Source organism: Eulemur rufifrons, chromosome 18 (genome assembly GCF_041146395.1).
Source record: "Eulemur rufifrons isolate Redbay chromosome 18, OSU_ERuf_1, whole genome shotgun sequence".
In the NCBI taxonomy this organism is placed as follows: domain Eukaryota; kingdom Metazoa; phylum Chordata; class Mammalia; order Primates; family Lemuridae; genus Eulemur; species Eulemur rufifrons.
This window is the reverse complement of record NC_091000.1, coordinates 13,425,616-13,443,619: the sequence shown is the minus strand read 5'-3', so window position 1 is coordinate 13,443,619 and position 18,004 is coordinate 13,425,616. Positions and strand designations below refer to the sequence as shown.

Genomic DNA, 18,004 nt, shown 5'->3' with positions numbered 1-18,004 from the left:
TCTGAAATTGGGGGGTTGGCCTCTGTATCTCACCCCCTAAGGAAGTAAGTGCCAGTTCTAAGGAAATTGTGAAGACCAGAGTTACAGATCTCAAAACAACTGTTAAATTTTCTGGAGAAAATGAATCATACTTGTTGGGTTTTTTTTTTTTTTTTTTCCTGTAGAAATGGATAAAGTGCTTATTTTGGTTGTATAAATAAATCCTCCACAAAATATCTTAATTTCTTGGCTGTGTGGCAAATGACAGTACATTTATAGCACTCTTTTTATTGTTACTAGCCTATAGAGAATCAAGAAGAAATCCTCTCTATGGAGAAAATGCATCATTTTGAAGATTCTGGAACTCTTCATGCAGTGGAAGAGAAATTCGTTAGTGATAATGTTAACAGTCTTCCTCAAAATATAAATATTCCATCCCAGATACATTTCAAGGACATATTAACTCTGAGAACTCCAACAGATAATTCATCTTTAAATGTAATTGTGAACCCTTCAGTAAATTCTGAAATGTTGAAGAATTATAATAACCTTCATAGTTTTCTACCTGCTGCCCCTCAAAATGTGATGTCTCAAGCTGATACAGTAATTGTGGATAAATCCAAAATTACTGTGCCTTTTCTCAAGCATGGATTTTGTGAAAATTTAGATGATATCTGCTACTCTATCAAACAAATGAAGGAAGAACTTCAAAAGTCACATGAGAGGGAACTGGCACTTACAAATGAACTTCAAACTTTAAAAATTGATGCAAATATTCAAAGTAATGGTAAATATGACCTGCCCCCTATTCATAAAGAAAAAATTAACTTTATTAAGGAAGAAAACACAGAAGGTAACTTAAATGAAGACATAAAATCAAAGAGGATTTCAGAATTAGAGGCATTAGTAAACAGATTACTCCCATTCAGGGAAACAGTGTCAAAAATCCATGTGAATTTTTGTAGGAAATGTAAAAAATTATCTAAGAGTGAAATACACAGGGGTAAGAAGAATGAAAAAAACAATAAGGAAATTCCTATCACAGGCAAGAGTATTACAGATTTAAAATTCCATTCCAGGGTGCCAAGATATACACTGTCATTCCTTGACCAAACAAAACATGACATGAAAGTCCAAGAAAGGCAACCATTTATGGAAAAACAAGGATCAATAGTATTTGAAAATCAGAAAACATCCAAAGTCAATTCTGTTACTGAGCAGTGTGTTGCAAAAATTCAGTACTTACAGAATTACCTAAAAGAATCTAAGCAGATACAGAAAAAAGTAACAGAACTGGAGAATGAAAATCTAACCCTTAAGACCAAAATAAAACCTCTTGTCTTTACGACACAATCTCTGATACAGAAAATTGAAACATATGAAAAACAACTTAAGAATTTGATGGAAGAAAAAAGCATTATTCATTCTAAGTTAATTACAACAGAAGAAGATGGCAAGGAGTGTCTTAAAGAATTAAAAAAAATAATTAGTAAATATAATGTTCTCCAAAGCCAAAATAAAACTCTAGAGGAAAAAAACAGCCAACTCTCTTTGGAGAAGCAACAAATGATAGAAGCATTAGATCAACTAAAAAGTAAGGATCACAAAACTCAAAATGATATGGCCATTGTCAATAATGAAAATAATCGAATGAATATAGAAATGGAAGCAATGAAAAAAAATATTCTATTGATCCAAGATGAAAAACAAATGTTAGAGAAAAAAACATACCAGCTTCTAAAGGAAAAAAGCTCACATGAAAATGAACTAAAAGAAAACCAGTTAGAGATAATGCAGCTAAAAGAGAAAGAAAGATTAGCAAAAACTGAACAAGAGACACTTCTTCAAATAATAGAAACAGTTAAAAATGAAAAACTTAATCTTGAAACAACATTACAAGAATCTACTGCTGCTAGACAAATGATGGAAAGAGAAATTGAGACTATCCAAACCTACCAATCTACTGCAGAAGAGAATTTTCTGAAAGAAATAAAAAATGCAAAATCAGAAGCAAGTATTTATAAGAATAGCTTGTCAGAAATCGGCAAGGAATGTGAAATGTTATCAAAAATGGTAATGGAAATTAAAACAGATAATGAGATTCTGAAAGAAGAACTAAAGAAAAATAGTCAAGAAAATATAAAATTTGAAAACAGCATCAGTAGACTTACTGAAGACAAAATACTTTTAGAAAACTATGTAAGAAGTATAGAAAATGAAAGGGATACCTTGGAATTTGAGATGCAGAATCTTCAACGAGAATATTCAAGTTTAAGCGATAAAATTTGTAGTCAGCATAATGATCTATCAAAAACAGCTTATATTTCCAGAAGAGAGAAATTCCATTTTGACAACTATGATATTTATGAAGACACTTCCAGTCCTAGGAGTAGGCCGTTAGCTCCTGATTTGAAAGGTACGTATGTTGTGGTAGACTACTAGAGATGTGTTTTAAGATTCTTTTAGCCTGTTGGGCACTAGCCAGAGTATAGAAATAAAAAGAAAACTTTAAGATGAATACAATTGAATTTTGTAAGATTTGTATCCAATTTATTATATAGTGGAATTAGTCGGAAATTTTTTTTCTTTAGATAAAATGTATACTATTTTATTTATATTACTTATTTACATTGTATATGCACAAAGCAACTTTGGCAGGGAGCAGGGAGATCTTAATTATTATCATTCTGAAGTATAATTAATACTCCACCTTTAAAAAATTCTTTTTTTTTTCCAGGAATTCCAAGTAAACCATATCAATTGTTTCCATCCAAGATATGTAAATAAATGTCTGAAATCAATGTTTCAAAAACCTTTGTCCAAGTACTATTTTCATCATAAAATAATGTTAAATTCACTTTTACATAGGATTATATTTACCTTGTAATTTATTAACATTAGAGTAGGCTGGTTTTTAAAATTAGAAATTAGAATTAGTATATACTTTTATATTATCAAGAACTGTGAAGAATCTGAGATTTTACCCAACTAGTAAGCTAATGATGTTAGCTTGCCACAATTTCATGGATTCTAGTGGAAGACATGAGACTCCTGGGTCAGAGATAAAGGACAGTTTGTTATTCACAACAATAGCAATAGCCAGAGTATCAGCATCTTTACATTAGTTCTCCATGCCCCAGTTTCTACAGGAACATGAAGAGGGCTACTCAGTCGGTTGCATTATAGCAGAGGAATTCAGAGAACCCAGATCTTTTATAATGTGCACTAAGCATGTCTGCCCTTTGCTGTAGATGGAAACATTACCTTTACTATACTGGACAGCAAGAGCACATCTACCCTGGCTCCAGAGGAGACACTATCTCTACCTCCAAGGCTGTAAGCAGACCTGTCCTTTGCTCCAGACAGAGACACTATCTCTATCTTCCAAGACTGCTTGCTACATAATTCCTTGTTGAATTTTGTCAAGTGCTTTTTTTGCATTCATTGAAGTGATCATGTGTTCTTTCTCCTTTAATCTGTTAATATGGTAAACTAGAGGGTAGGACTTAGGTGGGATGCTCCAGGAGAGGCAGCTTTGCACAGCTAGAGAGGAACATGAGAGGATACCAAAGACGAACCTTATCCACCTTGCAACTTTGTAATTTTTATAAGATACTCCCCTCCGTCCCCCAACACATTCTGCCATTGGCTAAATAATCTGATGTTTTACATAAGCCGTAGGTAGGAGGCCTTGACACCACATAAACTGAAGCATTTGCCTCACTATATAATGTGTATATATATGAACCTATGCAATATAAATGTATCTAATATTTATCCTTGATGTTAAGAATGCTAAATAGGCTATGACACTTGGATAGCTGTCAATCCAATTTTCAACACCTCTAAGAAGAAAGAGCAAGTTCAGAATTTACTGTATACTTCCTACCCCTCTAGCCCCCACCTCCACAGTCCTACCCTCCAACTCTGCAATTTTTTAACATTAGGAGTAAAAGCTTTCAAATCATATACTGCAGGATTTCATAAAATCTCTACAAATTATATTCTACTCAGAAATATAAATCTAAAAACACAGATTAGCAATCACATGTTAAATTATTAGCAAATACTATTTATTGATTAAGTAGTAGTAATACAATAAGGAAGAGTATTAGAGTTGCAGGTTTAAATTTCTTTTAAATGCTTGAGCTATCTGGCCCACAGTATGTTATATTTTTTCAAATAATTAGCTCTCGATAATGAATTGCTGGTAGTCAGGATCTAATTAGCTACTTATCTCCCAGTTGCTAATAGGACTGTACTGAGGCAGTCTTGTAGTTCTTCATATTTAGTGCCCTAAAATTGGAAAATAAATGCACATTTAATTTTATAGGTACAAGTAATATATCTATATTCTTACAAAAATTTTTTGCCTTAAAAAATTTTAAAGTAATATAATCCAAAACCAAAATTTTCTCACAAACTTAAAAAATTTCTCTTTATTAAAGTCAGATATACTTAGAAAACTTAATTCAAGAAGGAAAACAACTATGGAATCAACTGTAACTACTACTGTCTAAAGGTTTATTAGTTTTAAAATTAGAGTAAAAGAAATTAAAACTTGATTTAGGATAATGTTTGTGATAACATAAAAAGAAAGAAATTTCAATAAATTCAAGATTACTAAAAGGGCAACCAATGCCTCTTTTCTTTTTCCCTGATTCAAACATGCATCCCGTGACAGCATGAAACTTTATCAGGTTTGTTCTCTGGATAGAAAAGAGCACAGAGAAAACCTGAAATACCACCCCCCAAACACATAAAATTCCATCTATCTGAGTATGGGTGTGATGAGGAAAATTCTAATTTTACTGTCTATTAGGTAAAGTTGGTCAGAATACTGATAGGTGGCTTGCCAAAGGTTAAAAGTCAAAGGACATAGAAGAAAAGCTCCCTATCTTCCTGTCTCTAAGTCCAATACCCTATAAGATCCTTTGGCCATAAAAAGAAAACTCCGTGATAATCAGTTTTTATTGATTCTCTTAGAAAATTTGAATTTTGCTAGGTCAAAATCAATTTCTTTACTTATTCTACAAAATTGTCACCAAAGTGCTATGAAGAGTAGATAAAATATGCAAAAATCAGCTATATCATCATTATCATCATCTATATTAGCTTATTAAAACCCATGTGGGTTAAGCCATCATTCACATTATATTCCTAAAATCTGTTCATTCAAACCCATATAAAGTATCAGCAATACACGGTAGGCTCAGAAGGCTTGAATTAGCTAATTATTGCATCTAATAAGGGCTATTCATTTCACCTACATTACCTCACTTGTAATAGCACCTCATAAGTCAGTGATTTTGTATTATTGGCATAGTTTAACTTCAATTTACAATTTGATGGTGTCATAGCTATTTAGGCCATTTGTCAAAGTATTTTATATTGGATTTGGGGGGAGTGGTTATTTTATTTCACATAAAATTTGAATGTACTATGCTTCCAGTTAGTTGCAGTGATACTAACACATATACATTAATACATTAATGAAATTGAATTTATGGGGGTTGGTTCCAATACTCCTAATAAGATGCACACATGATTTAATACAGATGTCATACATAGTATTAGAGGCAAAGGAAATATACACAGCATTCTGTAGTTAATGCTACTGACACATACAAATGCTCAAGAAGTAACTTTATATAACACACACTTGCTGCTTGGGGAAATTTGAGGTGTTTTGAAATATATAAAAATCAAACACAGTTACATGTATGAAATGACTATAACACAAGGTATAACATGTACAAAATGACTATCACACATAAAAGACATAGGTTATACATAGAAAAGTTTAGTAGAAGCTCCATTGGAGCATATTAGTAGACGTTACAGAAAAGATGATAGAAAGCAGGTAGAAGGTAGAAGAAATAAACATTAGCAACATAGCAGGGGGGGTAAAAAAAATACTACATTTCATGAGAAAAGGACATATGAAAATAATAAGGAAAAAGACAACATGAAAGTAGGTTACAGCCACATTACAAAGGGCCTTCAGTTCTGTGTATCAAATGTTTGAAACTAGATGGTGTTTCAGCTAATGCCTCTGTGAGACCAGAAAAATATAATTTCAATTTTTTTAGAAGAAAACACATCTTAAAGTACATGAAATACAGTAACCATATTATAAAAAAGTGGGCTTACACGCATTTATTTTGTAAATATTCACATCTGAAGTAATAAACTATATAAATTTTAAGTTTTCCCTATTTAAAATCATTTTTCTAATCTTGAAAACTCTCAACACAAAATTTAGTGCTAGATAAATCCCTAAATGATGTAAAGGTTAAGATGCTCAAAGACTGACTGAATGGATTAAAATACTTTAGTCAGAAAAGTTGATACATATTGAAATTCTGGATGGATGCTGAGAGAATACAATGTAAACAAGCCATTGTTAGGTATCAGGGGACCACGGAATCTTTTCAACAGTCTCATGAGTAACAAGAGTAATGAATATCACCATCATGTAAGTTAGACTGCTCCAAATTGTCAAAATTTTAAGATAGTATCAACTTTTTATGAAGCCTTCTTCCCCAAAAGAAGTCATGTGTTTAAAATTATATTTCTGATTAGGTAAAAGATAACAAATGGCACTAGTATTTTTAAATTTATTCATAAAAAATTTAAATAATTAGTCTTTAGCTGGTTAGTTCTGTTGGCAAATACATTGTTTAAAGAAGTTACTGAGTAGTGAGTTAGAAATACACTTTTGCAAAGAAAGGCAGTCTTATTTTCATGACATAATAACAATGTTATTATAATCAGGCTCCAAATGTTAAAGATGTACTACTGTTTTTATAAAAGAAAAGAATGTAAATTTGGTGTCCTTTACTTCATTCATTGTATGAGTACATCGCAGTTAGAAATACGTAGGTTTGTTTAAATGGCATTAAAACATTTTCAATGCATAGAAAGGTAACCAAATGGATTCTTCCACTTCTTCATGATCCTGCACACACACACACACACACACACACACACACACACACGGAATGACTGATTGTTTTTTTCTAATTTGTATTCTAAACTCCAAAGACCTTTTTCAGTTTTGAGAGTGTTCGAAATCTGGGTAAAGTTGAAGTTTTAAGATACTTGGGTAACACACATATACTTTTTCTCAAAGCATTATAAGTGATGTTATTATTTTTAACTAACCAGAATATTTCCTGTTTTCACAGAAGATTATTTCAAAGTTAAGGACAGAACTCTCAAGCATCATTAGGATTCCTCACAATCGCTGAGAAACTCCCTTTGAGAAATAGCCAATACTGAACTACAAATATTAATGTCTAAGTAGTCTCAAATGACTCATAATAAGGTACTAATAGATTAAGTTTAAAAATTATGGACAGAGGTCGGGCGCAGTGGCTCACATCTATAATCCTAGCACTCTGAGAGGCCGAGGCAGGCGGATCGTTTGAGCTCAGGAGTTCGAGACTAGCCTGAGCAAGATTGAGACCCTGTCTCTACTAAAAATAGAAAAAAAAATATATGGACAGCTAAAAATATATATAGAAAAAATTAGCCGGGCATGGTGGCGCATGCCTGTAGTTCCAGCTACTCGGGAGGCTGAGGCAGGAGGATTGCTTGAGCCCAGGAGTTTGAGGTTGCTGTGAGCCAGACTGACACCATGGCACTCTAGCCTGGGCAACAGAGTGAGACTCTGTCTCAAAAAAAAAAAAAAAAATTATGGGCAGAATAGTTGGGTACATTAATTAAGCCTTTTCAATTGAGAATTTCGGAAGATGAAAAAGAACTTCCATGAGAGAAGACAGGTACCTGTATATGGAAGGAGCTGAGATTTCTAAAGTTGCCCAAATTTGTTATTATTTTTAAAAGTATGTACAAATAAAAGATATAATTTTGAAGCCAAAAACTTGAAAACAATTTTTTTCTTGGTTTATAGGCTAAATGTAAGATATTCCTACCTTTTGACATTCAAAGTCATTATACTTTCAGTTGGTCTGCTTTTTGGTCCACTTGGTGGATGGAAAATCTTATCATCTTTGCTGGAAATCTTTGACAATTTAACCACATAAGGGTCAGCAGAATGTGCTGGGTAAGGGTCAAATGTTCCTGCCTTCATTCCACCAGGCTACAGATAAAAGTGGGAAAATTTAATGTAGTTTTGTAAAATGCTTCTACTAAATTAGCTTGTGAAGAGTTCATGCATATTTTTGTAGTCTATGGAGTCAGCTTTACATTTAAAGAAAGTTGCCTATACTGCTTAATTCAAATACCAGCAAAGGTTCTCTCTACCACCAATTCTATAGGGGCAAAACACTAATTTCAAAATTTCTCTATAAAAATGAAAATGTTTGTAGTAAGGTAATATTCTAAACTATTGCCAAGCAGTGATATTTTAATGAGAGTTTACCAGATTAGGCTATCACTTAGGGGAGCAAGCCTATTACTGACGGAATGAGATCTAGGTCAGATATATTTTGATTGGGAACAGGGAACAAGGAGCCTGGCACAACATGGGTTTACTAAATGCCAGTCAATGATGGGGAAGATATTTTTTAAAAAATTAGCAATAACACCTAGAAATAGAAGTGAGAGGAAAATGTGATTTACTTTATACTTCTCTTATAGTCTATTAAAATGAGAATGTTGATTTGATAAAGATGGCATTTCAAAGCAGTGGTATTAAAAATGAATTATTCCATCAGTGAGATTAGAAACAACTTGCCTTTTTAAAAATCAGATTTCCTGAAATCTAATTCATATACAATAAACTATACCCACGTAAAGTGTACAATTTATGAGTTTTAACAGATGTATACACCCTTGAAACCATCACCACAATCAAGACACAGAACATTTCCATTATCACCCGAAGTATCTTCATGCCCCCAAAACTGGATTTTGAAAAAGATAAAAGCTGGATCGTTACCTTATTCTTCACAGCAAAATGCAATTCAGTATTTAAATGAATAAAGATAAGACTAATAGAAGAAATCAAGAAGGTACATTATTCTAATATTGGTGGAAAAGAAAGCCATTCTGAAAATGACATAAATCTTACCACAAAGGATTGATAAATTTGACTACATCAAATTGCGAAATTCCTGAACAGCACAAAATATAACTAATGTCAAAGACCCAACAGACTAGAAAAATTATTTGCAACACAAATGACAAAAGAACAGTATCCTTAATATATGAAATGATCTTACAAGTCAATATGAGAAACACAAATATCCTAATACAAAGTCCGTAAAGAAGATGCACAGCCAATTCACAGGGGGAAAAAAAAAAAAAGTATAAACTAAGGTTTATAAACTGTTAGAGCATTTTATTTTTATTCTCACTTGTTGTAAACTTCTGCAATAGGGAAATAGTTCATTTTAATCACCATTTCAAAAACTAAAAGATGGTTTGGCTTTTTATGGTTTTAAGAAAAACTAGGCCCAGAACCTAGAGAGGTATTAATACATCAAAAATTCCTTGTAAATTCAAATACATCTGAAGAAAATAATTACTTCATTACAAGAGCTTCATTATTTCCTACACTAGCCATGCTTCAGGATTTTACATAATTTTGTAAAAATGGACTTCATGATTCTTGGCATCCATAAAAGCAAACGTTTCTTATTTATATGGGTAATAAAATCATTTGACAGCAAGAGGCAGTATTTCTTTATAATGAATGCTTAATGTTTTCCACTCTAAAATTTCTAACTTACCTTTTTGCCAGGAGAAGAAGGTTTAAAAGGGCTTGGAATTAATTTTTTCTTCACTTCTTTTTTAATTGGTGGTAAAGGTTTCTCAGAAAAATAAGGATTCATGTCAAAATATTCCCTTGGGTAAAGATTTAACTTGAAAGGTGATCCTTTAACTAAACTTCGATGTTCTTCATTCTCTTTCTGTAAATTAAAGAGTTTGAAATTACATAGCATAAATTATGGGACAATACTAAGTATAAAAATTGCTAGCTCTTAATAAAGTAGCAAAAATTTCATGTTATTAAATATAGATTTAAAAAGACAACTATAAAGTAAATACTGATACATTTTTTCAATTTTTACAAATATAAAATCTGATATTTCATCATTCAACAACTGAAAACACTTGATAAGTGAAATCTAAAATAGATAGTTATTTGAGAGAAGAGTAATTTTTACTACTAGGAACCCTGCTATAGCACTTTCAGAATTCTTCACTGTTCTCAGATTTTTCTCCTGCTTTGGCTTGTCTTCTTCCTTTCTGCAGCCTTATAGGACTTTTGGCCATTCTTGGCAACCTGCTCTCCTCTCTTCCACATCCACAAGAGTGGTACCTAAAATTTATTCTATTTATCCTTTTGGGAAGTGTTCCTCAAAATTTAGTTTTCATGGGACTCACTTGATAATTTACTTAAATTACAAATTACCAAGCTCTTCCCTCAAAGATTTCTGATTGCAGTGGTCTGCTGTATAGCTCACTAATCTGCAGGTTTAACAGTCACCCCAGGTGATTCTGATGCATGCTATTATAAGGCAATGTTTGAAGGATCACTTTTTACCAGAGCACAGTCACCTTTTACCAGAAGAATACTGTATTTGTTTTAGCAACATGTGCACTAGAATATTTAGTTGGGTACTGCTAGCACATGTGTGAGAAAACCACTCAAAGCCAAGAAAAGAACTACCTGAAAGAAGGAAGCCTGGCTCTCAAACAGAACTAGGAATAGTGCTGCTTCCCATCAGCTATGCTAGAAAACTCAATGATTCATAGGGCACGGGGCAGAGTATCCAGAAAGGTCTTGCCTCAGTGGTGGGTAATAATTAGCCCTAATTAGCACTGCTCCTGTTACATCTAACAAATCTTAAATGCAAGATCTGAAAAGAGCAAACCATTTCTAAGTAATTTAATGCATTCCAGAACAAAGCCCAAGAATATTTAAGAATACAAACATATACAGCACTCAACAAAATTCCCAGTACCTGACACCCAATAAAAAATTACCAGTAATTCAAGGTAGGAAAATATGACCTCCATACTAATAAGAAAATTCAATTATTCAAAATCAACCAAGAACTGATATAGATGTTAGCATTAGCAGAGAAGGGCATTAAAATAGTATAACTATATTTCATATGCTCAAAAAATTAAGTAGAGACATGAAGGTATAAAAAATATTCAAATTAAACTTCTAGAAAGCAAAACCACAACATGTGAGGTTAAAAATACACTGGATGGGGCTGGGCATGGTAGCTTATGCCTGTAATCCTAGCACTTTGGAAGGCTAAGGCAGGAGGATTGCTTGAGGCCAGGAGGTCAAGACCAGCCTGAGCAACATAGTAAGACCCCCGTCTCTACAAAAAATTTAAAAATTAGTCATGCATGGTGGTGCATGCCTGTAGTCCCAGCTACTTGGGAGGCTGAAGCAGGAGGATTGATTGAGTCCAAGAGTTTGAGGATGCAGCGAGCTATGATGACACCACTGCACTCCAGCCTGGGAGACAGAGCAAGATCCGGCCTCAACAACAACAACAACAACAAAATACACTGCATGGCATTAACAGCAGATTGGATATTAAAGAAGAATAGTTTAGTGACCTGGAAGACACAGCAATAGTAGAAACTATCCCAAGTGACATACAGAGAAAAAAAGAGAGAGAATTTTCAAAAAGTGAATAGGGAATCAGCAAGTTGTGGGACAATTACAGGAGACCTAATACATATGTAATTGGGATCTCTGAAGGAGACGAGAAAGGAGGGATTTTTTAAAAACCTGAAGAAATAATGGCTTAAAATATTCCAAATTTGATAAAACCATAACCCCAAAGATCCAAAAAGCTCAATAAGCCCCAAGCACAAGAAGCATGAAAGAAAACAACCCAGAGGCACATGATAATCAAATGAGTGATAAAAAGAAAACCTTTGAAGTAGCCAGAGAAAATGACACATTACATACAGAAGAACAAAAATTTTAGTATTATACCAGACTTCTCATCAGATACAATTCAAGCAAGAAGACAGTGGAGTAACCTTTTGAAAATACTAAAAAGAAAAGCAAGATACATTTTTCAAATTAGTTTTAGAATTAATTTTAGGAAATCCAGGAACATAAAATTTCTGACTCATGTATAATAAATTCTGAAAATGAGAATAAAAGAGCTTTAGTGTAAAGAGAAAAAACAATCTTATACCCATAAGGATTAGGATGAAATACTAATTATTGAGCCATTGGTAAAATTACATTGTATGTAGTTATGTAATATGTATGCTTTATTATTCCTACAGATGAAAAGTAGTTTATATACAATTATATATAAACTGCATAATTCATATTTAGAAACAGAGCTGCTTATTTTCAAATGACCAAGGTTTCTGCCCAATTTAACAGAAAACTTTTCCTGGATTTGGACATGCCCATTTTCAAAATTGGCCACTGTTCTATCTTACATTCCCACTGACATTTAAAATCAGCACAGGAAAATTGTTGAAGCCTATATATTTATAAAAACGAAACCACAAAAACGAATAAAGTGATTGCCATTTAATTTCTGTTGCTTAAAGTCCAAACTAACTTGACTTCTCATTACTATTGGCTTTCTTTAAGTTATGCTGATACTGTTACATTATGTTGACATTATTCTAAAATTTACAAATTTCCTCTATTTACTCACATGTAGACATTCCCCACAGTTTCATTATAAGTCAAATATGGTATACAGTGAGTGTAAGAGGCATATGCCAGTACATTTTAGTTTTTATTTCTGCCATTTAATGAAGTGAGCAGTTTTCTCCCTTCCTTTCACTCTCTCTCCCATAAGAATTCGTCCATTCTCTAACCTCTACTTTTTCCCATCACCCTACCGCTCCTCCATCGCATTGGCTCACCATAATGGCTTCTTGATCAGTCCCAAAGTATTACCATTGCTTTCTTAGGCACAAAATATTAGAGTGTGGTGGAAATATCACTGAGAGTTGGGGTATAACTCTTAAAATAGAGCATAGTTGATCAGGCCAAGTTAATAGAAGTCTCACAGCAAGTTTAGAGAGATGTAAGACAGGTGTGGTAAACCAAGCAGAGAATAAAATTCATCCTGGAAGGAGCTAAGAGGATCTACAGCAAGACGTGGAAATCTAAGGTAAAATGATCACAACCATAAACACCAGTCTGCTGTTGCCCCAGTGATACAAATAGAATAAAACAAAATTAGAGCATAAGTGAATTCTCAGGGTTAACCAAATAAGAGAAAGTTTGAAAAATTCAAGATAGATTATTTTACCTTATAATTTACTTTTGATGCATCATAGAAATCGGCAGAGTGTGAAAACTGTTTACCTATGGTAATATTTGCATAGCTAAGGAAGGAAAACAAGTAGTGGTGACTTCAAGGTTTAGAAATTTTTAATTGAATTTTTAAAATTCAAAACAAGAAATATTCAAAATCTTACCCATATCCAGTTCCTTTCTTTCCTGGGTTTGTATATAAATTCTTTCCAGGTGGCTGATACTTTTCTCTAGGTTTTGACTGAGCACTGAAGAATGGGACCGGACCACCTATTGTTCCATGGTAGCTTCCTAATCCACATCTTAAATACAATATTTTTTAAGTTTTTTAAAAGGAGAAGGTTGAAATGGCAAATTTCATGTCATATATATTTTACAACAATTTTTAAAAAGATGAAAAAAGGAGAAAATATATGCAACAGAATTGACTTGTTTGATTTTGATAAGAAAAAAATTTTATTAGTTTTTAATCTAATTTTATTTTCCTCATATGTTTTTAATACTTTTATGCTTATTTTATTTATTTTTTTTAGAGTTCAACTTTTTATCGAACATGTTATAAAAGAGATTTAGTCAAAAAGACCAAAGCCCATGTCATCATCAGACTCCTCAGATTCTTCTTTCTTTGATTCCACTGTCTTCTCAGCGGAGGCAACAGCAGTGGAGGGGCAGGACCTCTGCTGGTGCAGCGCCACCTGCTGGAGCAGGCCCACCAGCCTCTTACGCTTATTTTAAATGTTCTACACAAACAGGACTTCATAATCTTTAGGAAGTTAGAAAAGTTCCCATTAATTCAGTTAACTGTAACAATAAACAGACTTGTGTTTTTAGATGAATTTCTAGGCACTTTGTGGTAATAAATGGTTAATTTCTTCTGACCATCTACTCACTAGAAACTACACATTCAAAACATATATTTTAAACTATTGTTTCCACTGCTGATGGGAAAGTGAATCTCATAGAATATGGGTGTTCACTTTCTACTTTTTGGCATATACCTTATTACTTTACTGGAGAAAAAAATTAACCAAACATTTTCTTTTCTTCAACTTTCATGTTAAATTTTCTGGGCACACATTGTGTATGTAATCAATAAACTATTTACTATCCAGTACTTTAACAAATGTTTTCTTTAAAATTTTCATAATAAAAAAGATAACTAATGTTAGTAACAGGCATAGTTTTTTAATTTCTAAGTTATCACTGAAGTAAATAAGTTTTAATAAAAAAATGGTCTACAAAGCAAATGACACCCTACTGTCAAAACTTGACACTGTTTATACATGAGTTAAAATTTTCAAAAACTAGAAACACATCAACATCAATTACTTTTTATCTCCAGCCTAGAAATGGTAGGAGAGGATATTCACTTTTATTAATCCCTATTTATGAACATGTCATAAAATTCCAAAATACAGTAAGAAAATAAAGCAATGATAGTACAGAGAAAAGGACAACTGTGCACAGGCATAATTTAACTAGAATGTGATTTAATGCAAGCAGCAAAAGTCATTATATTTGGCATTTATTAAATGCCTATGGTTCCATAACTTGGTATTGAATAAATGCCTATAGGAAAGCTTCTTATTTACATCACCAATCTCTCTTTTTGGAAACATTTTCTGTACTCCACTAAATTACAGGTGTTTTTCACAAATCTGAGTTTTTAAAAGAAAGAAAAGCTTGTCTAATTATAAAACTGTTATTATTTCATGGCTGCCATATGAACATATGCACATTATAAACCAATGTATCAAGGCAGCAATTCCTAATTACTACCGCATGGGTCAAAGTTCATCACAGGCCAACTTGCGAGGGAGCTGGTGGGAGGGGGAAGTCTGAAAAATAGGAAGAAGTTATTTAAAGGGTAAAATACATATAATACATGAAAAAGAAATGCAGTAGTGTCAAAAAAAATCCACATTTTTAAATTTATATCTCAAAAAAGAAATAAGTCCAAGAAACAATAATAAAAATAAATAATTCAACTCTACCCAAAGTATGAAAAGGTAGAAAAAGATTAAACTATGATGAAAAAAGAAAAGAAACCCCTCACACCGAATAAGGATAATAATTTTGGCTGAGAAGAGAAGACTGCCTGTTAGAATTAGAAGGAAGTCTGAATTATAGAAATGTAGTTTTACTAGTCTCAAAAAGTATAACAAATAAGCACAAAATTAGACTTCAATCAGTTCTCACCTATCATAAATTCTAAATTGAGAGAGTCAAAGTTACTGAATGTAAATGAACATTATATTTTAAACCTCAACTATATAGCAACATAGTCTATATATAACATAGACTACATGGTCTTATTTGTTAAACTAATGATTTACAGTTAAGAAAAAAAGAACCTTCACATTGACAGTTGTCACAACTAAAGTATTGTTAAACCACCACATAAGTGTATCTTCACAATGATTTTTAAATAACGTATCTCTGATCAATTATTCTCTTTATCAAAAAAATGTTTCTCCTGATCTCACAATTTTTATTTATACTCTATAAAAGCATAAAAAATAGTCAAGGGCATAGAAATGATAACTCAAGCAATTTGTTCCCCTAACCTAACTCTTGCGAGGTTTCTAAACAAATTTATTTTTATTATTTACTTGGCTTTTATTATATAAACTAATAAGAGAACAGTGACATAGGTAATCCAAAATTTAATTTAATAATATACTTTATCAAAATTACCTGTAAATCTAAATCATCCAATATAACTACCTCTAGCCAAGACAAACTAACCTAAAATCATACTTAAAAATTAATCTAAGTCCTACAGAAAAATAAACATTTAATTTAGGCTAGATAGAGAAAGGTATAAGAAATCCATTCAAGACTTGTTTTTCCCCAAACACTTACAGCATTTTTTCTCCATTACTAGGAAGGAAAGCTTTGCCTAGATTTTTTTTGGCTTCTTCCATCATATGCCGTCTCCTCACTTGATTCAGATTTACGTAGCCTTCACCTTCAAAAATCCTTACAAAATGGGGATCAAAATAACCTGCCTGGAGATCTGACATTTCTTTGGATCCCCCAGGTAGCATCTGTCTATTTTTGCTTGCAGCCTCATTAAAGGGTCCTTTAAAAATAAATTAGGAATATTATAATTTTGAGCTCACTAGTAACTAAAGGGACATGGAAAATAGCAGAAAAGTTTCCAAATATAGTTTGGGCCAATTATGAGTTTTGAGCTATAAAAACTTACTGTTTGAAAACATTCGCTGAAAGTTCTGGGTTAAAGGCTATATTGACAATAAAGCCTAAGAGGTTATCATTAAAACATTTGAACATTTAGGTTAAGGTCCTGGTTATACACTCTTAATTTTAGAGTTGGAAGACAACGTAAAGGCTGTGTAATCCAGTATTTCTCCATCTATGTACTGGGAAACACTGGTTGTGTGACAATTCAGTAAGAGTGTGCGCATAGGTTAAAGACAAGGGTGTTTCATACTCAAATTGAAGCAGTTCCCCTCCTAGGTACATATTCAAGACACATGAGGGCCTATGTCCAGTAAAGACATGAACAAGAATATTCATAGTAGTTTTATTCATAATGATCAAAAACAAGAAATAGCCCAAATGTCCATCAATAAGAGAACAGATTAAAAAGTTGTGGTATTTACAGAATGAAATACTAGTAGCCCAGTAATTTTTTAAAGGCTGTTTTCAGAAATATTTAGGACTTCTTTTACAATTTGAAAGCTATAGGAGAACTCTATTTGAGAAGTCCTTCAGTAATGTGAAGAATTTTTGAAGTGTACACTAGCCTTAATTCAACTGGATATTGAAATGCGAATTTGTGTCACTGATTTTTTAAACTGATTTTTTGAAAAGATAGTACATTCAAATAGTTCCAAATTCAAAAGTATAAACATTTTCACAATAAGTCTTCCATACTTAGCCACCCAGTTCCTCTTCCACAAGCAATGACATTTTGTTTTCTAGAGAATGTTTAGGCCTGTTCAAGTGAATATTTTCATATATATACTTTTTCATTGTTAATGCTTAGCATATTATATGCACTATGCAAATATACCTTGCTTTTTTTTTTTATTTACAATGTACCTTGGAGATTTTTACAAATCAGTGTTTTCTTTTTTATTGTTATATATAAGTCATTGGATATCCAAAAATTTAAGTGACATGTAAAATATTTATTTACTTTAGTTCTTTTGATTATTTATAACTTTTCTAAAAATCTCTCTGCCATTCATTTAGCATTTCATTTTTCAGGAAAGTAATAATGGCTGGCCTTCTTGGATGTGAATGTAAATGCTGTCTGCATAGTGGAGTGTTTCATCTAAGAAGAAAAAGCTAAAAGCAAATTATTCTGGGAGAAAACTGCCATTCACCTTTAGAAAGAAATAAAATTGCCTTATGAGGACAATAAGTGGGTGTAGAGTAGCCCAATAAAATTAGTTTCCTACTCTTATAAAATTAAGTTCTCTCTTACCTCTATTGAAATTTTACAAAGCAATCAACTTTAGAACTAAATGTTTTAAAACAGACCACTGAAAATATGTGACTTAAACATTAAATTCAAAATTTCTTATAGAAAATATCCACTGTTCTGCTGTAAAGAAAACTAAATATACTTACGATTATATTGTGACACATATCTATCACCAACAGTAATATATTCCATCTCACTGAAGAGGCCAATCCTCTCCATATCCGTTTTCCCTACTTCTGCAGGCATGGTTGCTTCTTGTGGTTGTGTTCTCTATCTTGGTAACTGCAAAAGTTTCCTTAGAGCTACTTCTTTTATAGCAAAATCCT

General features: G+C 32.4%; 2 protein-coding genes across 3 annotated transcripts in view; one reads left to right on the top strand and one right to left on the bottom strand.

Annotated features, from left to right (window-relative positions):
• The window catches only part of CCDC110 (coiled-coil domain containing 110), an 18,981-nt gene extending 11,768 nt beyond the window's left edge, over nt 1–7,213 (top strand). For both annotated transcript variants that reach the window (XM_069493362.1, XM_069493361.1), the window contains 2 exons: nt 280–2,395; nt 7,173–7,213. In XM_069493362.1, coding sequence (XP_069349463.1) covers nt 280–2,395; nt 7,173–7,213 — 2,157 coding nt within the window. The remainder of the gene's footprint in view (nt 1–279; nt 2,396–7,172) is intronic.
• On the bottom strand, nt 4,031–18,004 carry CFAP96 (cilia and flagella associated protein 96). The gene is made up of 7 exons (XM_069493363.1): nt 17,825–18,004; nt 16,085–16,304; nt 13,384–13,521; nt 13,215–13,290; nt 9,681–9,860; nt 7,920–8,086; nt 4,031–4,275 (listed from the first exon to the last, which is right to left on the bottom strand). Exons 1-7 carry the CDS (start codon nt 17,922–17,924, stop codon nt 4,227–4,229), a joined length of 930 nt encoding a protein of 309 aa, XP_069349464.1. The 5' UTR covers nt 17,925–18,004; the 3' UTR covers nt 4,031–4,226.

Excerpts from the sequence above, each read along its gene's own strand:
- CFAP96 (XM_069493363.1), bottom strand. The coding sequence starts at position 17,924 with ATGCCTGCAGAAGTAGGGAAAACGGATATGGAGAGGATTGGCCTCTTC. Across the intron at positions 16,305-17,824 it reads ATATGTGTCACAATATAATC|GACCCTTTAATGAGGCTGCA; the intron begins GTAAGTATATTT and ends TTATTTTTAAAG. Across the intron at positions 13,522-16,084 it reads AGTAATGGAGAAAAAATGCT|ATGTGGATTAGGAAGCTACC; the intron begins GTAAGTGTTTGG and ends ATTGTATTTAAG.